This window comes from Lepisma saccharinum, chromosome 26 (assembly GCF_977018435.1).
Source record: "Lepisma saccharinum chromosome 26, izLepSacc3.1, whole genome shotgun sequence".
Taxonomy (NCBI): Eukaryota; Metazoa; Arthropoda; class Insecta; order Zygentoma; family Lepismatidae; genus Lepisma; species Lepisma saccharinum.
Genome location: NC_139254.1, coordinates 1,376,273 through 1,404,091, shown reverse-complemented (window position 1 = coordinate 1,404,091; position 27,819 = coordinate 1,376,273). Strand labels below are relative to the sequence as shown.

The following is a 27,819-nucleotide window of genomic DNA, read 5'->3' as shown; positions in this document are numbered from 1 at the left end:
TCATATATTTACAGCAGAATTAATCAATTTTCCATGATTTGCATAACTCGCAGGATAATTCAGACCTCAGAAGGTGTCGCGTCACTAAATAAACCCTAAATTTCGTGTTTAAGAGTTTATATCACCTTTTTCAGTTCGTTTCGCATCATTTCGTGACAAAATGCACCTCACCCCTTTCAAAAACATGAAAAATTGACATTAGAGTATAATGTATTTCATATTTCATGTTTTCATCAAAAATAAATTATGCATGCCCATAAAGAAGAGTATTGCACTTATATGTAACCAGTACCAATTGAAACAGGAAATCAAACACTTTATTTTTACACCTACAAATATTAAATATGTGTACCCCGGGTGGCACGACACGTTAACATGATGTTCTAGTTCATGTCACACTTGTTCTGACATGGGCATGGATAATGTTTACTGCTGCTGATGCACAGCTTTTACTCATCACGAACACACAGAAAACAGTTGTTTTTGACGTATCTAGTTTTGTAGCTGCATGTGCAACTGATTTCTGTTTCCTATCCAAATGCATGCTAGATAGGCGACTTGGGCTTATGCTAGCAACCGGTTTCACTAAACTGTTTATCTTAACAGCTGTGAGGGGAAAAAACCTGTTTTGACTGGTGCTGGTTTCATTGTGGTAACTGCAATGCTCGTCTTGTAATAAATTATCCTACTCCTGAAGAACATTACGCAATGCCCTGTATAAGTATTTTTCTATTTACTTCTATTTCTTTGAGCAGGTTTGGGTAACCAATGTGCACTAGTGGAGTCTGGCAAGAACTGTGTGCACGGCGAGCTTCTCATCAGCAACACAATGCATCTTCTCATGTGCTTCTTACCTCCCAGCACTGCCAATGTGTGTGTAATTACTAGAGCCACGTATTTATGGTGAATAAAAGATCAAGATTTTGGTACAAAAACTACATATTTTGGGATAAATAGTGGTATATAAAATGGCATTTTGATGTTAAAATGGTGAATATAACCTTAAATTTGATTCAAAATCTACACTTATTACCCAAAATTTCTCTGGTAATAGCATATTTATGCAGATATCAAGAGTTTGAAGTTCATTCCTGTGTAAAGGAGTCCATTTTTTACTTTACCTACAGCAGAATTGATCAATTTTCCTTGAATTTCATAAGTCATTATAATTCAGACTTTAGAATCTGTCACGTCAGCAAATAAACTAAATTTCTTGTTTTTTAGAGTTTAATTCACATTTTGTAATCATTTTGAATCATCTCATAACTAAAACATGGTAGCAAAATGCACCTCACGGCTTTCAAAAACATGAGAAATGAACATTAAAGCATGTTATTTCATATTTCGTGTTTCCATCAAAAACGAAATATGCATGGCTCTAGTAATTACACAAAATGTGTGTTATATTGATGCCTGTCTCTAATTTTGTGTGTATTGCTTAAAAATTCTATGATGTATAAAATTGTATTGGCAATATTATTATTTGTTTTACAGATTTAAATGTTTCCCACATAATTTAAAATCCTCAATGAAACCTGTACAGTGTGTGTTCCTTACTTCTGAAGTAGTCTCAGTGTGCGCAAAGAAACAAATGTTAAAGGAAGGAATACAGTAACATGAGTAAAACAGATGGTCAGAAACTGTGAGATGCAGCTTCCAATTTTGTAAAATTTCCAGAGCTAAACTCGATAATATTTTAGTGTTCTTTAGCATCCCAAACTTCAAAGCAAACCATTTATTTTACTAAATACAAGTCTAAATAAGAGCAGAATGTGACTGGGGGTGTATTCACTCTTTATTCCCCAAAACTGGGGTAAAGAATTCCTCCACAATATTTTTTTGTACCCTTGACCCTCTGTACCCTCTCGAGAAAGTGAAATATTTTGCATGGTTTATGAGAATTTTGTTGCTTATGAATGTTTTCCGTTGTTTTTAGGTCGAGGAAATGTGTTATATGTGTGTGTTGTTACCTTAGTGTGTTACCTTATTCTGCTCGTGAAGCAGAATAGCCTGAAGGCTTCATACAAGTGAATATAGCACCCAACACAACATTCCACAACAGCAGCAGCTATAATTTTATGTCATTACGTTAGGAGTGTTAGGTTTGGAATTGATAGCAATTTCCAGTGTGTTCTTTCGCTATTTTGGTGTACATACAAACTGTTTTTACTAATAAAAAGTGGTATATGTACTCTGAGATGGCAGGTTTTTACTACGTGGTCATACTTTGTGATCAAATATCTTTGTTATTTGTGTTTTCCGCAAGCTGAAATCAATTTTATATTACATAAAACATCTAAATCTGTTGATTAAAAAAAAAAATAAACATAATTCTTGAGGATGTACAGTGGATTAACAGCCCCACATTTTTTGCTGAATACGTTCCTAGTTGATGGAGGCTCGACAACTTGACAAATAGTGCTAAATTGTTTTTGCATGCAATCAAGAGGATAAATTCAGAAGTTTAACCTACAATATAAAGGAAAAGTGTAAAGCTGAAAATAATTGGGGGTTTTAAATTATGTAAATATCTTGAATTTTTTTTTTTTTACTTTGTGAATGCATGATGCAAGATTTAATGTTTTTTGTGTGGTGCAAGTGGTTCAGTGTGAAAGTAAGCATTTTGTTTCTTCTCTTTGCCACCAGGAAATCAGTAAGTGCTTGGCCTCTTTAACTCGCAACACTGTGAACATCATAGTGCTCTCGAAAACATTTGAGAAGCAGAATATTTGCAACTTGGTGGAGCCATGGTTTGAGGTTCGCTTCTGTGTGGAAGGTTAGTGTGGCTGTGATTGCTTATAATGGTGAGCGTGCAGTTCTGTTTGGAGGTGGGAGGGGTGGGGTGGGGGGGATGTAACATGCATCTGTCACATTGTGTCAGCTGCTGTGTTTCAGCACAAAAATAAAGCAGAATTTAAATAAATTGTGATTGAATTACGAGGGTCATCCAGAAAATAAAGACCATTTGGTTATACAAAATGAAAAACAATATTTATTAGAAAAAACAATTCTGTTACATACCTGAAGCTTCCTTCACTTCTCTACAGAATCACCTCCTACATTTAAACATTTGTCGTATCTGGGCACGACCTTCAGAATTCCCATGTTATACTCTTCTGCCGCCAGTTCATTAAGCCAGGTCATGGCAACCGTCTTTTGGGATTGTAAAGGTGTTCTTTTGGTGGATTTCATGCCAAAGGTACTACGATCAATGCAAATCGTTATTGTGAGACTGTAAGAAAACTACGGCGAGCCATCCAAAACAGGAGGTGAGGAATGCTTTCTGGAGGAATTGTGCTTCTGCACGGCAATGCCCGCCCTCACACCGCTGGTGCAACTCAAGAATTGTTGGATTAATTCAGATGGGAAATTTTTGATCATCCACCCTATAGTCTGGACCTTGGTCCTAGCGATTTCAACCTTTTCCCTAAGCTGAAAGAGTTTCTGGGCGGTGAACGTTTTGGAAGTGATGAAGAGTTGGAGAATGCAGTGACCACCTGGCTTAATGAACTGGTGGCAGAAGAGTATAACATGAAAATTCTGAAGGTCATGCCCAGATACGACAAATGTTTAAATGTAGGAGGTGATTATGTAGAGAAGTGAAGGAAGCTTCAGGTATGTAACAGAATTGTTTTTTCCAATAAATATTGTTTTTTTGATTTTGTATAACCAAATGGTCTTTATTTTCTGGATGACCCTCCTAATTTCATACTTGTTGTGTGGTCCTAAAATTCTTAGCAATGTGTATTTCTTACAGTAGTTTAACACCCGACTTTATGCAAGTGATGACTAAGTTGTCAGCTTTAGCCCCTAAATGTTAAATGTTAGTTGTCAAATAGCATGTAAATATCAAAGTCTAGGTCAGACCATGAAAATTACAATCAAAGAAAATTTTATGACATTTCGCTACATTGGGATCAAAAAGATTGAATGTATAATAGTGGAAAATGTAAAATCTGGGAACATAATACGTATCGGGGTTTCCGCTGTATGTAGAAATTCATGTTACGAAAATCTAAATCAATTTGCTTCTTTAGGGCATACTTATGTTCTCTTTTCTGCCAGTAGATCATATTGTAACCATACTTAGCCCACAATTATCATATTTGGGCTTTTTTTCCTTCTTCAAACTCGTAGCTATTTCCAGTGTGTATTATATTGAAGTAGAACGAAGATTTTTTATGTTCAAGTTACATTTTAAAATTTACGTTGCGACTTGGAGTTTATAATGTGAACTAGGAAGAAGCACGTGAAAATATCCAAGCATATGGTACTGCTATTTGGAAGGAAATAAATAGGCCTACATACTTTTAAACTTCAATTTGTTTATTTTCTCTGTTATATGTAAATAATCCATCCAATGATGAAACCCCAATTTATTTGTCACAAAATTATGGTGTGTTTTAAGTTGTAAGTGCACTTTTTTTAATTTTGTATGTTTTGGTAATTCTCATGTCAAAGAATTCTATCCTTGTTGATAAACAATCTTCATTTTCCACTAATTCCCTGTATCAGTGAATGCTTAACAAGTGATGTTGGGTCTCCCCAATAGTGTAGTAGCTAATTGCTAATTTTGTCATTTGGTTATTATGGGATCCCATATTTTGATCCTGTTACTGAGTTACCAGTTTTAACTTTGATCACAGATACTTTTCTGGAGATTGAAATCTTTCAAGGTTGTAACTAATTAGGTGGGTAGTTAAATAATAAGTAAAAGGGAAGACGTGAACTGAGGCCGTGAAATCAAAATTAAACTTACCCCAACCTAATTGTTACAATAGTTATTTTGTTTGAAGCTAATGACGTGTTTTTGCACAGTCGCCTCAGTCTCGTAAGACAACCACAAATCGGGACAACCCAATTGATTAAACGAATATCACCAGTATTAATGCAAGGAGATGCTAGCTTTCTAAAAAAAGGCACTTTAATCTAGAAGAGAAGTTGAGGGTTCGTTCCGTGTCCAAATACGTACAATTTCTAATTACCCAAGTTTGATCAAGAGTATAGTTTCTAGGACAAATAGGTAACACAATTTATGATTTGCGACACGTAGTCAAGTTTTATTATAATAGTCCCGCAACGAAGAATGACTATTATTTCCCAACATCAAATACAACAATATAACAACAATTAGACGAACCAGCGTCCATTCAATAGTTCAACCTTTCACGAAATTATAACAATAGATTAGATCTATCTCTTAAAAGTACTTCCAAGTGAAATGACATCAATGTGTTCCATATTAAACCATTACTGATTTGACAATAAATAGCATCGATTTCTATAAAGAGCGTCTCCTTTTATACTATGAAGACCTAATCATGAATTTTTGGCCTTTAAACAACATTATACAAATCTTAATTCTTTGATGCTCTTACAAGGTATTTCTAAGGTATGTGCGTATCAATTTGTTCCCAATACACCCACGTGAAAGTGCGTAAGTGCATTTTAAATTCCTTTTAGAGACTCGTAGCGAACATGTTTCTTCAATAATTATAAAGCGTAACACTACGATAATACTGTACACGAGTAGTTCGCCAAAAGTGGGCAAAAGGGGGAGCAAAACTTCGTACCTCGTCACTCTGGGCCAATCGTGACGATGGTCGTCTTGACAGTTGCGAAGAGAAAAATTCAACCCTTTTGCTCGCACTCCTTACAATAATTCTTTATAATTCACACGTGCAAATAATTCATCATGACTATGTACGTTCCAAAATAACACTTAGTTATTCACTACCAACAATCACGAAAAAGTACATACCTCAGCGACAAGCCGTTCGACTGCGTGGTTCCTTGTACAAATGTAACGTCAAAACTCAATCATCCTCTCTCTGAGCGTTGTTTTGGCCAAACACTTTCCTTCTCAAAACGACGTCCATACGTTGCAACAGCGAAGAAAAGGCGAATAGTTCAAACTTAGTCTTCCATTTGACAAACTTGCGATCGCTCCAACATCAGCATTCTAACAAGACTTCATGACGACAGCTTCTTTCCTTCCCACAAACATTGTCGATTACACTCGTCTCGTGCGTAGTCAACTTCGAGAAAACAGGAATCAAAGTGGGCAACAGTCAAACACTTCGTATAGTCCCAATATTTCGTTGATTCCTTCTCAACTCTCTCACGTATTCGTCACAATACAGTTTAGAAAGAACTTCTTCGACGTGATCCGAGAGTGGGAGTTAAACGCAGGCACTGTTCTCGAAGGTCGAACAAGAGGAGGAGGAAATATATCATGACCAACGTGTCCTGTGTTCTTCCGAGCTGAGACTGCTTCCCAAAAACTACTGCTGAGTCTATGCGTAATCACGGAAACAAGTGATGAAGCTGAGGGCCTCTAGCGGCGATTCAGACATCTATAAACTTATCAAAAGACTGACGCAATGCGTACCGAAGCAATGAGGAAAACTGGGAGGTTTTCACGCGGTAATATAACGTAATGCTTTTATTATTAATCCGCGTAGGAAAATGTCACAAGGTCTGCAAGAAAATGCCACCCAATGCATTTCCGGAGTCTAAATGTTGTGAAAATTATGTGGAATGCTTAATTTTCGTTTTGGTAACGTTGAGGGGAGAAATGGATTTTATGATTAAATTATTATCTCGTGTGAAATTGTGAATATTCTAAAACCAAATTAGTATTGACTCAGCCCTATGTAAAACGCACAACTTACCTACTTTTTTCCCCTCTGCAGATATACCTGAGGAGTGGGTGAAATCATGGGAAGGGAAGAAGACTGAGGAGCATTTTCATCTCCCGGAACCCAATATCTTCCTGGCTGCCAATTTCTCTCTGCTCCCCTTTGATTCCAGGGAAGAGCCGTATCCTATCAAGATCCACAAGGATAGCCACGGTGAAGTTTGGTATCGCCGTGACACAAAATTCAAGTTACCCATAGCGTTTTTCAACTTCTATATTATTTCTCCTGTGGTGCAGGCATGCCCTGAGAAGTAAGTATTATTTTTGTTCACACTAAATAGTTATTTTAGAAATGAATGAGATGAATACTTGAAGTGTGAGTTGGGTATGATTTTTTTTTGTTCACAATCAATGTTTTTGTGGTCATTATCTAGAATGGATCAAGCTGTCTCCTGTGTTTTGAAGCATACTGTGAAGGCAGATGGAGATTGTGGAGGTAGAGATCATAGTCGTAGTGGAGGTGATGTGATCAGCATTGTGTTCTGGCTGTCTTAAACCCTCCTCCTCCTTTCCCTTGGGTCACACCATGTGGCCATGCAATTGCTACAGGATGAGCGCTGGTTCAAGTCTCCTCGGGGGAAGCATAAGAACTTTTCTCTAGAGATTTCTTCCAGTGTATGGCACCAGTGGCCAACGACCATTGTGAGGAAAATTGGGGAGCTAGGAATGAGTAGTATAACCTGGTCATGGAAACCTACAAAAACCACTGGGGAGCTAGGAATGAGTAGTATAACCTGGTCATGTAAACCTACAAGAACCACTGGGGAGCTAGGAATGAGTAGTATAACCTGGTCATGGAAACCTACAAGAACCACTGGGGAGCTAGGAATGAGTAGTATAACCTGGTCATGGAAACCTACAAAAACCACTGGGGAGCTAGGAATGAGTAGTATAACCTGGTCATGTAAACCTACAAGAACCACTGGGGAGCTAGGAATGAGTAGTATAACCTGGTCATGGAAACCTACAAGAACTACTGGGGAGCTAGGAATGAGTAGTATAACCTGGTCATGGAAACCTACAATAACCACTGAGGAGCTAGGAATGAGTAGTATAACCTGGTCATGGAAACCTACAAGAACCACTGGGGAGCTAGGAATGAGTAGTATAACCTGGTCATGGAAACCTACAAGAACCACTGGGGAGCTAGGAATGAGTAGTATAACCTGGTCATGGAAACCTACAAGAACCACTGGGGAGCTAGGAATGAGTAGTATAACCTGGTCATGTAAAACTACAAAAACCACTGGGGAGCTAGGAATGCGTAGTATAACCTGGTCATGGAAACCTACAAGAACCACTGGGGAGCTAGGAATGAGTAGTATAACCTGGTCATGTAAACCTACAAGAACCACTGGGGAGCTAGGAATGAGTAGTATAACCTGGTCATGGAAACCTACAAGAACCACTGGGGAGCTAGGAATGAGTAGTATAACCTGGTCATGGAAACCTACAAGAACCACTGGGGAGCTAGGATTGAGTAGTATAACCTGGTCATGGAAACCTTCAAGAACCACTGGGGAGCTAGGAATGAGTAGTATAACCTGGTCATGTAAACCTACAAGAACCACTGGGGAGCTAGGAATGAGTAGTATAACCTGGTCATGGAAACCTACAAGAACCACTGGGGAGCTAGGAATGAGTAGTATAACCTGGTCATGGAAACCTACAAGAACCACTGGGGATCTAGGAATGAGTAGTATAACCTGGTCATGGAAACCTACAAGTACCACTGGGGAGCTAGGAATGAGTAGTGTAACCTGGTCATGTAAACCTACAAAAACCACTGGGGAGCTAGGAATGAGTAGTATAACCTTGTCATTGATACCTAAAAAACACTCGGGAGCTAGGGATGAGTAGTATAACCTGGTCATGGAAACCTACAAGAACCACTGGGGAGCTAGGAATGAGTAGTATAACCTGGTCATGGAAATGTACAACCACCACTGGGGGTTCATCATTTTGAACTCTCATCACCCCATAACTGGTGGGTCTCACTCATTGCACCCAAGTTGAAGTCCACTTGTGTTCTGATGTCTATGCCTTCATTGTAAGGATAGGTATGTTAGGTTTAGTTCTGTTAGTATAAATACTAAGAGATGAAGGCCCTGTTGTTTGCTGATGACTTAGTAATATGGGGAACAGGGAAGAAGAAGTACAGAGACAGCTTTTTAGTTGGAATGAGGAAATCAGAAGAGCAGGAATGAAATTCAGTGCAGAAAAGAGTGAGGTGCTAATAACAAGAAAGAGAGGCAGAAATGAACCAAGAATAAAGATGGGCATGGAAGTGTTGAGGGTAATGGAAAGCTTCAAATATCTAGGAACCATAATTGAGAGAAGTGGAAGAGTAGATGAGGAGGTAAAACAGAAGAGGACAAATGGATGGAGTCAAAGCGTTTGAAGATTAATATGGAACAGGGATGTACCTATGAAATGCAACAAGGTAATATATAACACACACTATGTGCCAATAGTTATGTACGGAGCAGAGACTTGGACAATGACAGAGAGACAAATGAAAGATGCAGGCAGTGGAGATGAAATTTTTAAGGAGTATGTTGGGGAAGATTAGAAGGGATAGAATAAGGAATGAGGAGATCCGACAGACAATGAGGGTGGTGAAGCTTCAGGGCAGGATAGATCAGGCACAGATGAGGTGGTTTGGACACATGAAGAGGATGGATGTTGAAAGACTGCCAGTAAGAACTTACCACGCACAAGGAGTAGGAATAAGGCCAAGGGGGAGACCAAGATGTATGTCGAAAGAGCAGATAGTGGAGAATGTTAGAAGAGAACAAGATTGGAACACCGTGGAAAGAGAGAAGTGGTGGAAGACAAAAAATTGGAGAGGCTTGACTTCTATGCAAACCCAGCCAGAGGTAGGAAACTGAGAAGGATGATGACGATGATGAGTATAAATACAATGCAATATTTCGGGGATTGACCAAAAAGTTATAATTTTTGATAACAGAACTAATCTAACAATGAAGGCATAACGCGCAGAGCACGAGTGGACTTCAACTTGGGTGCGATGAATGAGATCTGTAACTGGTAGGGTGATCACCCACCTCTGCTGAGGCATTTGGGATTGAGGTCGGCAGTCGATAGGCACTGTCCCTCCCAGGTTGTTGCAACACAGGTTATTATTACTATCTGCCACGTGGCAAGCAGATGGTTCTTTGCTGATTGGATCACCGTAGCTCCTGAAAGAATAGCAGATAATTTCTCTCTCCCTCTCCCCACCCCCTCACTGGTTTTGATACAAAATTGCAAACGTTACATGAAAAACCAGAATGACTCATTCACCTCCTTATGGCATGTGACTAGAGGGCTGCAATAATTTTTGCTGTGGAAAATAAAACTGTGTATTTATACATTTACTTTACAAAATGGGTGCATAATTATACTTTCCAATTCCTGCAAAAAATAACGAAAAGCAAAATATTACACTCAGTTAAGGCTATTTGTAGAGAAATGGGATTCGTAAAATTATCAATTCTAACAATACTCTGTTATGCTTATATCAGCATATAATGATAAAGTACCAATTAATTGGAGCTGCGTTGGTTCAGAAAGTAGGGTGTCTGATTTCCACAGGAAGACCGGGTTTGATTCCCAGTAGGGATGTGACGAATCTGAAAATTTACCAATGCTGATGCACTCACCGATAATTTTTGGAACGGATACCAATATTTAACCGATTCAGATGCATAAGATTATTCAACAGAAATGGGATGTTATTTTCAGCGTGACAAAAATAAATTTGCTATGTATATTTCTATTGGATACATTTGCATCTAAAAAAAAACAGTGGTTATGTGTACTTTTAAGAACATAGGTTCTCAAGAGATTTAACATTAGTACACAAGCAGTTCTTTGAAATGCAAAATGAATTCTTGTTCTTAATGTTGTAAATTTAATGCTGGCAGATTGAACTTCAGAAAAAGGTACACCCAAGTATTTTCTCACCACTTGCTTCAGGTTTGGATACTCACTCTTGAATTTCCAATACAACAGCGGATCCTGGTCACGTGCAATAGTTGGTTCAGCAATGTACTGTTTCATTTCTGATTTTGAGGTAGGATGATCCTCTGAATGAGAGTTTGCAATAATTTTATTACAAAAACTTTACAAATGATGAAAAATCATAACCTAATTTTCAATAAATCGTACAAAATTAAAATATAAAACTTATTATTAGAAGGTAAACTGTAGTATTATCTGTACCGGTTTAAATATTGGATTTTTGCCGATGACGATATGTCAATTCCTGCCGATTTTCATACATATGTAATCGGCTTCGGCACATCCCTAATTCCCAGTATAGGAATTTTTACAACAATGTCCCTGGATAAGGTGACAAGTTCTTGGTAGTTAGCGGTAAAGGGAGCCAGAGCATGGTGCTGATCACATTACCTCTTAGAAATGGCCAATATCGTGAATGTGTGGGATTCCATCACATCTTCATTAAGATTAATGTCGGTCACATGCTTTGGAAAAAACATCCCCCCTTCCTGCACCTAAATACGTAAGAACAGTCTTGTTCGCTTTCGTCACTGACACACACCTACCTGTCTATCCCTTCCTCACTATACCAATTTTACTATACGGAAGCGAAAGCTGGCCAGTAAGAGGAAAGGAAGCAAGACTAATAACGAAAATAGAGATGAAATGCTTCCGTAGAATAGTTGGTAAAACAAGAAGAGATAGAGTGCGTAATGAATGACTCAGAGATGAATTAAATCAGAGGCCAATAGAAGAGAAACTGTCACAAAGACAATTAAAATTATTCAGACATGTGGTAAGAATGGACGAAGATAGAAAAACAAAACAATTAATGGAAGCTAGAACGAGGGAAGGACACAAGAGGTAGACCCTGGAAGACATTTGAAAAAGGAATACAGGGGAAAGAGGAGGAGAAGTCCCCCAAGCATGCAACTGATGTTTATAATATTACATGGCTTTCAAGTGCAACAGAACAACACAGCTGAGCTTAGAACAGAGACAAAGAAAGAATATTCACCTACACAAAAGCACCCATGTGCATACTAGAACATAGACCCTGCTTAACATTCATAGAATCGTGTTAATGTCCATTCCTCATCTCATCCATCAACACTAATGCACACGACACACAATAAAACTTATCCTAAGAAAACATTACCCAGCCAATTACACACTTATGTAATTTCGTATCTGTGATCATAAATAATATTAATGTTAAACACTAACACTTATTTACTTCCTACTATTTCTAACCTTTATCTTAATCTTCTTACCTTGTAGAATGATGTGAAAGCAACTTTGTTCAGGAAAACCGAACAAATTTGGTTCTTCACACTGGGACATTCTTGCCAATGTCACAGTGAATTATTGTAATTAAAAAAAATAATGGAAATCAAGGATGTATCAAAGAAAAGCGGGGGAATCCATAAAAAATTCACGGAACTGACACCCTGGGTTAATTTTCAGGTACCAGGGCATAAGCACATACCTCCGAAAGTAGCTTGACTACTTTTATCCGTATACATAAAATAATAATCGTTCTATGTAACCATATCTTGTATACTGTTTAGGAAATAAAATTCTATGTAAAAAATATAGATGACAGTGTTGGAATCTGACAATGAATATTGATGGGTGACACCTGTACCCTACACACCTAACAGAGGGTTAACTAATATTTTTAACTTTTGAGGCCTTTCCCACTGTTTCTGAGGATCTTCTTATCTTTTAAACGTTTCTATTTGACTTTACAACTTTGCACTTTTAACCTTTCTCAAAGGGAATTTTTAGTTTTTTTTTAACTTTCAGGTAAGGATTTTAGATAAGGGTAATTTTCCTTGTGTACTTTGAAGGGTGCAAAATAGTCATGTTGGTCAATGAACCCAAAAATTTTTACTCATTCATTCTTTCAATCAGCACAGAAGACTTTGTCTAGCGATTAATCTACCCAATCCCTATTAAAAGTAATGTATAATTTCAGTGCGGCAATGTTGGACCTGTTTGTATGCATCTTGAAGCAGCAGTTAGTGGAGGACACGTACAGTGCTCAGGTGGCCCAGCTGGAATACACAGTGTTTCCATCCGATAAAGGAATCATCCTCAAAGTATCTGGTTTTAATGATAAGCTCTCGGTAAGTTTGATTTGCAGCTTTTAGTATTCTGTGACTTCAATGAAACTAAATTTCATGCAGTTCAGTGTAAATATTAGGGATGGGCCGATATGATAAAGTACCGATATAAAATTTATAGATTCTGATAACTGATATTCTACCGATCCGATATAAAACTCCAAATGGTTCTCTGACCTCCTTAATAAATATACTTTAAAACCTTTTGAGTCCCAAGTATCTCGATCGAGATATCCAAACAAGGACGTAGTTTTTATGTTATAACTTTTCTATTTTTGGCTAGAATTTCGATTTTTTTTTATATTGTTCCTAACATGTATTTAACAGGAATGTTATTTTGCATTTTTTTTGTCTTCATGCAAGTGGAGGGGAAAATGCGGGAAAAGGGACTTCTCTTTTGCATCTATTTTCAAGGTCAAATTTTTTCCGACAAAGGAAGACCGGCTTTGTTGTTCTAAAGCAATGCTTTTCACTCCCTCCTGTTAACTGCATTCGAAGGAAGCTTGTTTATCAGTATCCGATGTCAAAATGAAAGTTTTCCGTGAGGGCGCAAGCAGTGGGTGGGGGGAGGGGGAAGACTGGTTGTTGAATCTGCTTTGTGAGAATGGAATTTCGAAGCACGCTGAAGGAAACCTTTGTTTGTGAGCACAAGTGTTCCACAAGGTTGAACATAGGTTACCCTGCATTGTCTAAAAATAGAATTTCAAGCAGCTGCAAGAATCGACGTTCATTTTTCACTGCGTTCTAGCTTTTCATCCGTGAATGTTGTGTGTAGGTGTCGTTTTGTGCCCAAGTGCGAGGACATTTTTTGGGTGAAGTGACAATTTTTGAAAATAATTTTTGGGGGTTTTCTCCCTTCCCCCTCCATATATATGCCAAATTTGCATAAATTTTGCATTTTCACATTTTTTTCGGGGGGTGGGGGGAAACACCTTTTTTTTTTTTTTAAGAAAAAGTATTTTTGAGGGGATTTCCCCCCTTTCCCTTTCCATATGTACGCCAAATGTGCATAAATTATATATCGTCTGAATCTGTGATTCATTCTGCGTACAATGGTATATCGTTCATATCTCTAGGGCATTTAGTTTCTGAGCTATAGTCATTTCAAGGTACCACTGCATTTTGAAGCTTCAATCAGTGGCGTGCCGACCATTCCTTTTGGGGGTACAACTCAAGTTACATTGGTCATATGATAATAATGCAAATATTTTTGTGTTCCTTACATGTCAGCGATCATTTTCATGTGCATGTCGACACTGTCATGTACTTTTTTCTTAAGGGGGGGAACCAAATTTTTTTTCAGAGATTTTTGAATTTTGAGAGTTAACCCCCTCCCCCCGCCACATATACGCCAAATTTGCATAAATTTCATATAGTCTGAATCTCTGGTTCATTCCGCGTACAACGGTATATCACTCATCTCTCTAGGGCAATTAGTCTCCGATCTACACTCATTTAATTGAAACTCTGCATTTTGCTCAAAATCGGCTCGGGACCGAGAGGCTTACCAGTGAAAATGGCCTTGGGACTCAAAAAAAGGTTAACGGTTGATTTGCATCACGATTTATATAACTTTAAAGAATAGTGTATGTAAGGATTTAGTAGATATCGGAATCACTTTTGGTGAAAGTACATTAATCTCGTAAGCATTTAATGGTGTTTATTAGGCTCAATGAAAGGAAACAATAAATGTACTGATGTGGTGAAGATCATACGAAAGGAAATGTAATATGTTAACTGTAAACACACTTGCATTTCTCTTGATTTCAAATTCAATAATTTTTATGGGCAAAAAATAGCAAACATTTTATGTTAAAAAATATAGAAAATACTAATCATGTTAAATCATAAATAGTATCATTATCATTAAACTGTAGATAAATATTTTAGTTTCATTAACACACTCAACAAACATTTCCATAGTAGGTTCATATATACGATATCAGAAACAAAAAAAATGTATATTTACTAAGGATGGGCCAATACCGATAAAGTACCGATAAAAAATTTACCGATATTCTACCGATCCGATATAAATTTAGAAATGGTCCTTGAAGAACCTGAAAGGTTCATTGATCTCCTTAATAAATGTATGTTTCAAGATTACTGCATATTTAGACATTTACTTTTTTAGAAAGTAGGGCATGGAGATTATCCATAAAAATTACAACAAAATGACAGAATTTTGCACTAAATTATCAGATATTTATTGTTATATCAGATCGGTAAAATAATCTGTAATTTTACCGATAAACCGATACACCGATATGCCTATATAGGTCGATACTGATAGAGTACCGATTAATTGGTCCCATCCCTAATATTTACATGTAATTTGGTATTTGCTATAATCAAACTGTTCAAATATTTTACAGTGCTGTTTACTAGAAAAAGCTTTTCTATGAAAAACATACATGGTGCCAAAAACCATGCAAGCAATTTTAAGTGTGATTTGTTAAAAAATAAAATAAAATCGATTTAAATTTAAAAAATCCGATTTAAATAAAAAAATCATCAAAAATGATTTTTTTTAATATAAATCATGATTTTACAAAATGGCACAGTATTGCACTAAATTTTAAGATATTTATAGATATTTTGGATCAGTAAAATAATCGGTAATTTTACCGATAAAGTGGTACACCGATCTGCCTATATAACGACCAATACCAATAGTACCAATTAATCTACCCCTTCACTAGTAAATACTTTGAGATACATTTAATTTTCCATTTTCATTGACTGTACCACACTATTGGAAGTATTGATTGGTTTATTTTTACTTTGCATTTCTGTCACTTTTTTTTGCTGAGGATGAGCGATGATACGAAATTGGTGACCCTTTGTGAAGACAACGAAATGTCAACCTCCCTTCTACGTAGTACATCTTGGACTGCATTTTGCAGACAAGTGAGGCTCTGCTCTCTGGACTCGTGGCCAGTAGAATCCTACATGGGGCTCGTGTTGTGTGCAGCCGTCCCCGTGGCAGAGTGGTTAGCACATCACGCTACGATGCCAAGGGTTCCAGGTTCGAATCCCGACCTGTTGCGAGTATCCATTCATCAATTTCATTATATCATCACATCACTTATTCTCAAATTATCTAAAAGTGTCACAAAGAGTGAAGTAAAATAAAGCAAATCAATCAATCGTGTTGTGTGCTATCCTTTTGTGTTTGTCCCTTCACCATTTTCATTTTTGTGATTAGCCAAAATTGGAAGAAAAGCGACCAAAGATATATCAAATCAAATGATGAAGGGATATTCACAGAGAATACCCATGTCCAGGCTGGGATTCGAACCTGGAACCTCTGTTCGAAGTATTAAGCACCACAGGGCTAGAATGATTGTTCTGATTATCTTATGATTACTGGAGGAATCTTGAATTCTAGGAATTACATGGGAGATTTTGTGGGTGGAAAAAGTGGTCAACTTTATTAGTTACTTACGTGAAATTTAAAAGATTTCGTAATTCCGCGTTGCACAATTTAATGGTTCAATCCTATTAATTTCGAAGATCCACTGTCTTCATTCACAAAAGGGTAAGGCGTTTGAAGCGGAGATGGTACCGCGTCAGTACATTGTTTGTTCCCGGGCGGCGGTGGTTGCGATTTTTCCCGTTCGGCAGCACTGGCGCGCGCATCTTGGTTTGCGTCGTCTGCTTCCTGTTGTCCGGTGGCGTTGCCAGTTGGGGGTTGGGGGGCTGGGCCGTGTTGCTCGGTAATGTGCCGTTCCTGTTCCCCGCGTGGCTGGAGGGGGGTCGAGTATGTGCATAGCATCTTTTCTTTTTCAGGTCGGGGATCTTTCTGAGGACAGGGTGCCAAGTTGGGTGTGCTTGTCCAATGTCCAGGTTTAGTGTTGGTTTCTGCTGGATGATAGCATGGGTTTCTTTGATGGTGTTTTCTATGACAGAGCCGGAACAAACAATGTACTGACGCGGTACCATCTCCGCTTCAAACGCCTTACCCTTTTGTGAATGAAGACAGTGGATCTTCGAAATTAATAGGATTGAACCATTAAATTGTGCAACGCGGAATTACGAAATCTTTTAAATTTCACGTAAGTAATTTTAAACCGCGTTTACCGCAACCACCATGAACTTTATTAGTGTATTAATATACTAAAATGAAGAAATTTATTGTTCTTTGTTTCTGTCTGGCAGCTACTTCTGGAAACTATAGTGAACAAATTCAAAGCATTCAGCAAAAACATTGACCCTTCATCATTCAAAGCCCTCAAAGATGTACAGAGTAAAGCTTACTACAATTCGTTCATTAAGCCTTCTTCACTGGCCAAGTAAGTATGTTATTTTTGTCTTGTGCTTATTTTAAGTATTTTATTGATTGTGCACTGAAGATTCACTTAATTGTATCATATGCAGCGACACCAACAGATGTTGCAAGGAGACAGTGCCCACTTTCATTGTTTCAGTCTGTGTTGGGATTGCTAACATGTGTGGTACAAGTGAAACAAAGAAGAGAATTTTAAAGTGGAGGACGATTGTTGGTGCCTGAAAATTTGGTGCTAGTATTTCCAGAGTCCTCCTCCGTGGCCGTGCAATCTAAGGCACTGTGCTTTGGACTATGATTGCAGGATGGCATGGGTTCGATTCCACCTGGGTTCAGCCTGTGTATGGACAGGTGCAACCTCAAATTGAGGAGCTATGAGTGAGTGTCCTGTAATGACTGAGGGTTCGATGTGCTGACCCCAGGTCACCCCATTACTGGTTGAAGATCTCTACATCTCTAGGTTGGATTGTGGGAGGGAGACTGGCAGTCCGGAGATAGGCAAAGGCCCTTCAAGGGCTGTCAAGCCATGGGTTATTATTTTATATTAGGGATGGGACCGATTAATCGGTACTCTATCGGTATCGGCCGATATTGGCATATTGGTTTATCGGTAAAATTACCGATTATTTTACCGATCCGATATATCGATTATTATCTGATAATTTAGTGCAAAATTCTGCCATTTTGTTGTAATTTTTATGGATAATATCCATGCCCTACTTTCTAAAAAAGTAAATGCCTAAATATGCAATTTATCTTGCACTGCAGTCACCTGGAATCACACATTTATTAAAGAGGTCAGTGAACCTTTCAGGTTCTTCAAGGACCATTTCTAATTTTATATCGTATCGGTAGAATATCGCTTATCGGTATCGGTAAATTTTATATTGGTACTTTATCGGTATCGGCCAAAATTTCATATCGACCCATCCCTATTTTATATTAATAGTATATCCAGAACTGTGGCACTCAGAGGATTTGCAAACTGGTGAAAGATAAGAAAGAAGTCAAAATTCCTGCAGGCCAATAGGAGGACCAGAAGTGCGCAAGTGATGATTGCTTACAATGCATGTACCTGAAAAACATCATTAATTGATTTTAGGATGGGTTGACTATTCCAGACAATTGCCTTGGTAATGACTGGTTTGTTGAAATTCATAGATTGGGATGTTTAGCGAAATGTTTACAACTAGCACAATTAATATGTAGATGTATTTTCAGGCACAAGGAATGAAATGCCACTGTGCACTAAATTAGAACAAAATTAACATTGTGTGCACAAGGAGTGTTAATTAAAAACTGAGTTATTTGCGTGTAAGAAAGAAATTAGGTTTAGCACTTAAATGCTGAGCTAAGACATATTACCCCTGAAGGTGACTTTCAGAGCATCCTGTACCTCAGTTTATGATGTGGAGTTTCATGTTCGGATTGTTAAATGAGCCATAAAGTATGTTATGACTAGGGTGGGGAATGTTTTCTAGACAAATATTGATCTATTTCATTTTTGAAATTTATTTTCATCAATGTTGACTAAACTTTATTTGTTTGATTAACATGCGGAGTTGAAAATAAAAAGTGAAATGTAATAGCACAGTGGGATGCATAAGTATTACCAAGCAAATTGTCCATTTTTATTCTCTTTTGTTTTGTGTCAAAACACCAAACAAGCTGCTGACAACCTTTACACAAGCATACACAAAAGTGCAGTCCTTAGAAACATGTAGGATACAACAGAAGAATGAATGAAAATAGACTCGGAAAATTTGCCGAGCAATACTTGTGCATCCCACTGCACATGAAGGCGCATACAGGGAATATGGAGGTAGGGCTCCACATATTTATGGTCTTGGCCATTTTAGACGTGATGTGATCAGCATCATGCTCCAACAACCTTAACCCACCCTGGTTGCCCTCAGGTACCCATTGAGAGGCTGGGTGAACCGCAGAACCATTTTTATACAAGTTAGGAAAAATTACTACCTTAGATCACACCCTGGAAATCAAACCAAGGTTTCCCCCATGGCAGTTATATGCCCTACCGAGTGGACCAAGTTATTAGTATGTTAATTCATTATACAGTGGTCTGGAAAGTTATTAAAAAAATACCTGCAAACCCTGGAGAAGTCAAATAATTTGGTTTTGCAAAACAAATGTCAACCCTGAAGATAGTCAGCTCAGTTAAGAACAGGGTAGCAGTTTTCCTGTTATGATGTTCATTCTTCCATTTCAGGCTTGCAATTTAACCCAGTAATATAGAGTAAAAACACAGATTTTTCATTTTCCACTTAGGAACATATTTCGTTTTTGAGGGAGGGCCTCCCCGATGGCGCAGTGGTAGTGTCGTCACCTTGTAATCAAGGGGTCCCAGGTTCGATACCCGGTGGAGGTACAAGTGGTTCGGATCCCACTTTAAACTGTAGGTCCAGTCCCGATTAGCCTTACTGTGCATAAAGTGGACTTAAAACACCAAATCAATCAATCGTTTTTGAGGGAAACCCGAAATGTGAAATAACTTTGCTTTAATGATCATTTTTCATGTTTCTGAAAGGAGTAAGGTGCTTTTTCCTACCATATTTTGTCACGAAATGATGCGCAAATAACTGCAATATGTGAAAATAACTCTTAAACACGAAATTTAGAGGTCTCTTTACGGACATGTCACTTTTCGAAGTCTGAATTATCCTGAGAGTTATGCAATTCATGGAAAATTGATTAATTCTGCTATAAATATTTGAGAAGCAAAAATGGACTCCTTTACACAGGAATAAACTTAATACTGTGATAACTACATAAATGTGCTATTAGAAGGGAAATGTTTATAATAAGTGTAGATTTTAAAATCAAATTTAGTTACGTTCCCTGGACTAAGGATAAGATCTACGTTAGGAATAAGGATATTAAATTAGGCACCTGGAATGTTCTGAGCCTTTACCGGCCTGGGGCATTTCAGTGTACAGTTAATGAGATAGTTAAGTATAAATTAGATGTAGTAGCTGTCCAGGAAGTTAGGTGGCCAGGAGAAGGGAACTGTAAAACTAAAAATTACTTTTTTCTATGGTGGTACTGAAAATCATAATTTTGGAACAGGCTTTTTCATAAATAATAGAATTATCTCGGCTCTTAAAACAGTAGAATTTATTAATGATAGGATATCATATGCAGTTTTACAGGGTAGGTGGTGTAAAATTATTTTAATAAACATACATGCACCAACGGAAGATAAAGATGATAATACTAAAGATGATTTTTATGCAGAGTTAGAACAGATCTTTGATAAATTTTCTCAGTATGATATGAAAATTCTGTTAGGTGACTGTAATGCACAGATTGGCAAAGAATAGACATTTAAACCCACGATTGGTAAAGAAAGTCTTAATGAATTAAGTAATGATAATGGTATAAGATTGATTACTTTTGCAACCTCAAAGAATTTAATTGTGAAAAGTACCACTTTTAAACATAAAGATATCCATAAATATACCAGGTCTTCTCCAGATGGTAAAACTCATAATCAGATAGATCATATTCTCATTGATAAGAGAAGGCATACTAGTATAATTGACGTTCGTACACATAGAGGTGCTGACTGTGCCAGTGACCATTATTTAGTAATTGCTAAATTAAGAGAAAGACTCTCAGTGATAAATCATAAGCAACAAAATCTAAAAGTTCTAAAATTTGATACAGGAAAGTTTGCTGATGAAAGAATTAAGAAAGATTACCAAATTAAACTGTCAAATAGATTTGATGTTTTGCAGGATTTAAATGATGATGAAAATATATATGAAACAGACGTAAATAAGAATTGGGAGCACATACGTAATGCAATAGAATCAGCAGCTAAAGAAAGTATAGGATACCATAAACCAAGAAAAAGTAAGCCATGGTTTGATAATGAATGTCATAATCTAATAGAAATAAGAAATCAGGCTAGACTTAGGTGGTTAAATAACTCTGATGATACAAATCTAAACAATTATAATAGAATAAAGCGAGAAGTTAACCGCACGTATAGAATTAAAAAAAGAGATTACTTGAAAAGCAAAATTAACGAAATTGAAATAAACAGCAAAAATAAAAATATCAGAGATTTATATAAAGGTGTAAATGAATTTAGAAAGGGGTGGCAACCTAAAGTAAACTTGATAAAAGATAAAGATGGTGATTTTCTAGCTGACCCATGCGATATTCTAAATAGATGGAAGAACTACTTTAATGACCTTTTAAATGTCCATGTAGGAGATAAATCAGAAGTAAATGAAGTACACACAGCAGAACCTTTAGTTCCAGAACCTAACTTGACTGAAGTTAAAGATGCTATTAAAAGGCTAAAGAATAACAAAGCACCTGGCATTGATTTTATACCAGCTGAGTTAATTAAATATGGTGGAAATTCATTAATATGTCAAATTCATAAATTAATTTGTTTAATATGGAATAAAGAAGAAATCCCTCAACAGTGGAAAGAATCCATAATTGTTCCTGTGTTTAAGAAAGGTGATAAAATGAACTGCAATAATTACCGTGGAATTTCTCTTCTCTCAACAACATACAAAATATTGTCTAACATTCTTTTAACAAGACTAACCCCATATGCTAATGAAATTATAGGTGATTATCAATGTGGATTTAAACGTAACAGATCAACTACAGATCAAATTTTTCACATCAGACAGACACTTGAAAAAAAGTGGGAATATAATCAAAATGTCCATCAGCTATTCATTGATTTCAAAAAAGCATATGATTCGGTCAAAAGAGATAAATTATATAATATATTAGTAGAGTTTGGAATACCTAAGAAGCTTGTTAGTATGATAAAAATATGCACCAGTGAAACAGAAAGTAAAATTCGTGTGGGTAATAATATGTCTGACAAATTTACAATTCATGATGGGTTAAAACAAGGAGATGCATTATCTCCATTGCTCTTTAATTTTGCCTTAGAATATGCTGTAAGGAAGGTAAGAGAAACTAAAGAAGGACTAAAATTAAATGGTGTGACTCAGTTGTTAGCATGTGCAGATGACGTAGACTTACTGGGGGATGATGTGAATACAATTAAGAATAATGCTAAAATATTTTTCAAAACTGCTAAAGAGATAGGTTTGGAAGTTAACAAAGAGAAAACTAAATATATGCTTACAGGCGGAAACCAAGTGTTAGGTAATAATCAAAATCTAATTATTGATAACAACTCGTTTGAACCAGTTTCCAAATTCAAATATTTAGGAGTAATATTAACAAATGAAAATTATATTAAAGAGGAAATAAAAAGTAGGCTTAATTCAGGAAATGCATGTTACTTCTCTCTTCATAAACTTTTGTCTTCTCGTTTAATATCTTAAGAAACTAAAAGTTAAAATATACAAAACAGTAATTTTGCCTGTAGTATTATATGGGTGTGAAACTTGGTCCCTTACATTGAAAGAGGAACATAAATTGATAGTATTTGAAAATGAGATCCTTAGGAAAATCTTTGGACCTAAAAGGGATGAGGAGACAGGTGAGTGGAGAAGGTTACATAATTTAGAACTACATAATTTGTATTCATGTCCAGATATTATTAGAATAATTAAATCAAGAAGACTTAGGTGGGCAGGCCATGTGGCACGAATGGGAGAGGAAAGAGGAGTTTACAGGATTCTTGTTGGGAAACCAGATGGTAAGAGACCTGTAGGAAGGCCAAGACGAAGATGGAGGGACAACGTTGAGATGGACCTAAAGGAAATCGGTAGGGATGGGAAAGAGTATATAGATCTTGCTCAAGATAGGGACAGATGGAAGGCCTGTGTTGCTGCAGTCATGAACCTTCGGGTTTAAGAAGGCTAGAGAGTTAGTTAGTTACGTTCACCATTTTAGCACTGAAATAACATTTTATATGCTGCGTTACATCCTAAAATGTGGCCAATTTTTGTACGAAAATCTCGATCTTTTATTCATCTTAAATATGTGGCTCTAACTGTTATACATAGAGGCATGCATATTTCATTTTTGACCAAAACACGAAATTTGAAATAACACATTGTAATGTTAATTTTTCATGTTTCTGAAAGGTGAGATGTGCATTTTCCTACCCTGTTTATTCACGAAATGATGTGAAGTGAACTGCAAAATGCGAAATAGACTCCTAAACACAAAATTTAGTTTTTATTTACCGATGCGACACTTTCTGAAGTGTGAATTATCCTTTGAGTTATGCAATCTACGGAAAATTGATTAATTCTGCTGTAAATATTTGAGAAGCAAAAATGGACCCCTTTATACAGGAATAAATTTAATACTCTGGTAACGACATAAATGTGCTACTAGAATGGATATGTTTCTTTTGTGTAGTAAGTGCAGCTTTTAAATCAAATTTGGGATTATATTCACATTTTTAAAACCAAAATGTAAATTTATATATACTGCTTTTTCACCCCTATAATAGCGAAATTTTATTTTATTTACCGCTTTTGAATCTGGAATTGACTTAGTTTTCGTACCAAAATGTTGCTTTTTTATTTACCACAAATATATGGCTCTAGTTATACATTCTATCTTGATGGCCGCAACATACCTAAATGTTACAAGATCTTCCCAAATTTTACATTTTAAGTTTTTTCAGCTTGGTCCCCTGAAAAACATAAAATCGAGGTTCCACTGTATTCATATTTTGCATTGTAGGGATTCTCGGATGACAGTTCTTATGAAGGTGCATTGGATGACGATTGAGAAGCACAAAGCCCTGCACAACGTGACCATCAACAAGCTTCTGACGTTCATGAACAGATTCCTGCGCCAGGTGTATGTCCAGTGCCTCATCCAGGGGAACGTGTCTGACAAGCAGGCCGTAAATGCATTTAACATTTTGAAGACTGTTTTCCAGTGCGACTCCTCGGTTTCCACATCACTGCCAGAAGTGAGTATTTGACGACTTTAAATTCATGTTTTATACACATACAAGGTGCGGCAGAATGGAGTCCCATGTTTCACAAGGTCACTGACAATGCTGAGGCATAGGTAGAGGGGGTGGGTCTCATTCGCTCGGGTGGGTCTCATTCGCTCGGGTGGGCGATAAGGTTTGCCAGTAGACACCATGCCTTGGTCAGGTGAACAACGTGTCTTACTCTCTTCCATCTAAATCCGAACGCGGCAGTTCCAGCTCAGAAAATGATAAAAATGATACTGAAAAGGATCGCAAATTTAAGGCAACTCATTCTGTATTACCGAGAAAACCAGCTGGCCGTCCAAGGAGCATTAGAATGCCTGAAAACATCGCTGCCATCAGAGCATCTATAGAGCAGTCTCCAAGGCGTTCGGCTCAAAAATATTTTGCTGCACTTGGGATTTCTGTTCGTTCTGTGAGGCGAATTTTTCACTCGGACCTGCATTTCCACCCGTAGAAAATGATGATTGCACAGGAATTAAGTCAGCAGGACTGGGAAAGACAGAGAAATTTGTGTCAGGGAATTCTTGCAGCTGTGCCTCCCGATGCTATTGTGTGGAGCAGCGACGAAGCCCATTTCCATCTTTCTGGAACAGTCAACAAGCAGAATTTTTGTTACTGGGCTCCACAAAACCCCCGAATGCTCCACAAAAGAGCTCTTCAGAGCCCGAAAGTGACTGTGTGGTGGGCGGTGTCCAGGTTGCGCATTGTGGTGCCCTTTTTTTTTTTTAAGAGGGTGAGTTCACCGTAACTGTGACTTCCGACCGCTATTGTAGCATGTCCCAGAACTTTTTCCAGGCCCAAGTGGCAGATTTCAAGAACATGATCCAGAGCACTTGGTTTCAGCAGGATGAGGCTACATCCCACACTAGTCGTCGCTCCCCTGCCATTTTGCAAGGAATACTTCCTGGACATCTGATTTTGTTACAGTGCGTAATTGAGTGGCCACCTCGCTCCCCTGATCTGAGCCCCTGGGATTTCTTTTTGTGGGGCTACCTCAAAGCTCAGGTCTGCAAACATCAGCCTCAAACTCTCGAACATCTTAAGGAGACGATAGAAGAAATCGCCACTATTCGTCGAGATATGCTTTAGAGAGTGATGCGGAACTTCAAGGAACGACTTCGGATGTGTATAGCCCATGGTGGCCGCCATTTGCACGACATAATTTTTAAATCCTAAGGAAATGCAACCTTATTACATGTACTATTCAGAAATAAAAAAATAAAAATGTTTTTTATGTACCTTTTTTATTCACCTTTCAAATGTGGGACTTCATTCTGCCACACCCGGTATATGTAACAACTCATGTAACTTTTGTGAAGAAAAAAGAAACTTGATTTATTTGTTTATCAATTTCATCGACTGTCGCCGTTCACAGGATGTTGTTGAGTCACTGAAATTGTTAGGTGAGTAAATTCAGTTTTTGGGTTCCTTGGAATTATTATATATTTGTACAAGAAGTACTCTTGAAATTTGCAATCTTTCTCTCTCTCTCCTTCTTTCTTTCTTTGTGTTTTCCATCATTCTTTCTTCCTTATTTTCTTTCCTCTCTTCCTTCTTTCTTTCCAGTGGCTGTGGTAATTTCACTCCAAAAATATACTGGAAATGTATTTAAATAACTTAGAACATTGTACAGTAATCTGTAAATACAGGGTGTTTCATAAAGGACTTTACAACTTTGTAATTATATATAATCATCAAGTTTTACTCACATAGTAGCATAGTTCCGAGTCACACCACCGCTAGTGCAAGCGACAGTTGTACCAAAATTGCTGCCTTCACTGGTTTGTAGCGAGTGTTTGCAGAGTTTGCAAATTCACTTCCAGCACGATGTCGCACCGCCGCAGTACCTCAACGATACCTCCGGGATTTCCTCAGCAACTGCTTTCCAAATCAGTGGATAGGTCGAGGTGAACCTATTGTATGGCCACCTCGTTCACCAGACCTGACACCTCTTGATTTTTATTTCTGGGGATTTATCAAGGATAAAGTTTTCAGACCAGCCCTACCTGCTACACTCGCTGATCTCAAAGCAAGAATCTACGCCTGACATGCTCTAGTGGGTTTGGCAAGAAATCGACTTCAGATGGGATGTCTGCCAAATTAGCAATGGAAGTCACATTGAACCTTACTGACTTATAGGGTAAAAACGTGATGTATTTTGCTACAAAATTATACCAAAACCACCTCTGTAAGTTGTGTGAATAAATTTATATATCATTACAAAGTTGTAAAGTCCTTTATGAAACACCCTGTATATTTGAAAATGCTTGGGTGGAATTTTAACGTTGCTAGAATAATCATCCTGGTAACAGAAAATGAATGTCCATGTTCAATCAATGTCATTTAACAGATTGCTATAGGCCATTCCATGTACTTATTCTTCAAATTAATGCTTCATTATCGGTGATGTATTTCCTAGATGCGAGTGGTCCAGGTGCCTCATGGTGAATCTTGCCTTAGAATCCAGTCCTTCAACGCTGCAGACTCAAATTCTGTCATCACCAACTACTACCAGTTTGGGCCAGTGACCATGAGGGACATGTGCATTTTGGAGCTCATCCTGGTAAGACATCTGAATCTACATTTACACTGTAGCCAGTTGCATTGATAGTAGCAAATAATTTGTACAGCATAATATATTCACACATCTTGCAGTTTAGTATTTTAATAATATATTAATGATCTTTGTAATATAAATGCTAATAAGTTGCCATCATGTTTATGATATGAGACATAAATTTTGTGCCATTTTTTAATACTAACTAACTAACTCTCTAGCCTTCTTAAACCCGAAGGTCTATGGCTACAGCAACACAAGCTTTCCATCTGTTCCTATCCTGGGCAAGATCAATCCAATCTTTTCCATCCTTACCCATTTCCTTCAGGTCCATTTCAACTTTATCCCTCCATCTTCATCTTGGGCCTTCCTAAAGGTCTCTTACCATCAGGTTTCCCCACAAGAAGATTGTAAGCTCTTCTTTCGTCTCCCATTCGTGCCACATGGCCTGCCCACCTACGTCTTATTAATTTCATTATTCTAATAATATCCAGACAAGAATGCAAATTATGCAGTTCTAAATCATGTAATCTTCTCCACTGACCTGTCTCCTCATCCCTTTTAGGTCCAAATATTTTTCTAAGGATTTTATTTTCAAATATTCTTAAGTTTTGTTGCTCTTTTAATATAAGGGACCAATTCTAAATGAGTTACGGGCCTCCCCGATGGCACAGTGGTAGCGTCGTTGCCCTGTAATCAAGGTGTCCTGGGTTCGATACCCAGTGGAGGCACATAGTGGTTCTGATCCCACTGTAAACTGTAGGGCCAGTCACAATTAGCCTTACTGTGCATAAAGTGGACTTAAAACACCAATTCAATCAATCAAATCTAAATGAGTTACGTAAGGTAATATTTGATGGGCTTGGGGGGAAAACATGGTAAGTGATATCTCTGGTCATTATTGTGTTACAAAGTAAAAAGACCCATCCTTCAATTCTCATGTATAATTGCCATATCATGGAGTTTGCATTGGACTCATTGAACGTTCCTGAAATTTGTAAACACAACAACAAAAAATATCTACAGTTAGCTTCTAATAACTTTTCTTCTTAATGAACTCAATAATGACCAAAATGTCACTTACCACATTTTACTCCCCCCCTTCTTTCCCTGGAGCCCTTCGTTTGATAATTACATTCTGTGAAATTTTGAATATTTTAAAAGAAAACTCTCATAGAATGATATGGTATAGTTGTAATGAAAAACTAT

At 37.4% G+C, this 27,819-nt stretch overlaps 1 protein-coding gene across 1 annotated transcript in view; it reads left to right on the top strand.

Moving 5' to 3' along the window:
• The window catches only part of LOC145979479 (nardilysin-like), a 101,913-nt gene that overhangs the window by 35,016 nt on the left and 39,078 nt on the right, over nt 1–27,819 (top strand). The window contains exons 10-15 of the mRNA XM_083112398.1: nt 2,647–2,776; nt 6,696–6,951; nt 12,687–12,837; nt 16,996–17,129; nt 23,789–24,023; nt 26,473–26,616. Coding sequence (XP_082968524.1) covers nt 2,647–2,776; nt 6,696–6,951; nt 12,687–12,837; nt 16,996–17,129; nt 23,789–24,023; nt 26,473–26,616 — 1,050 coding nt within the window. The remainder of the gene's footprint in view (nt 1–2,646; nt 2,777–6,695; nt 6,952–12,686; nt 12,838–16,995; nt 17,130–23,788; nt 24,024–26,472; nt 26,617–27,819) is intronic.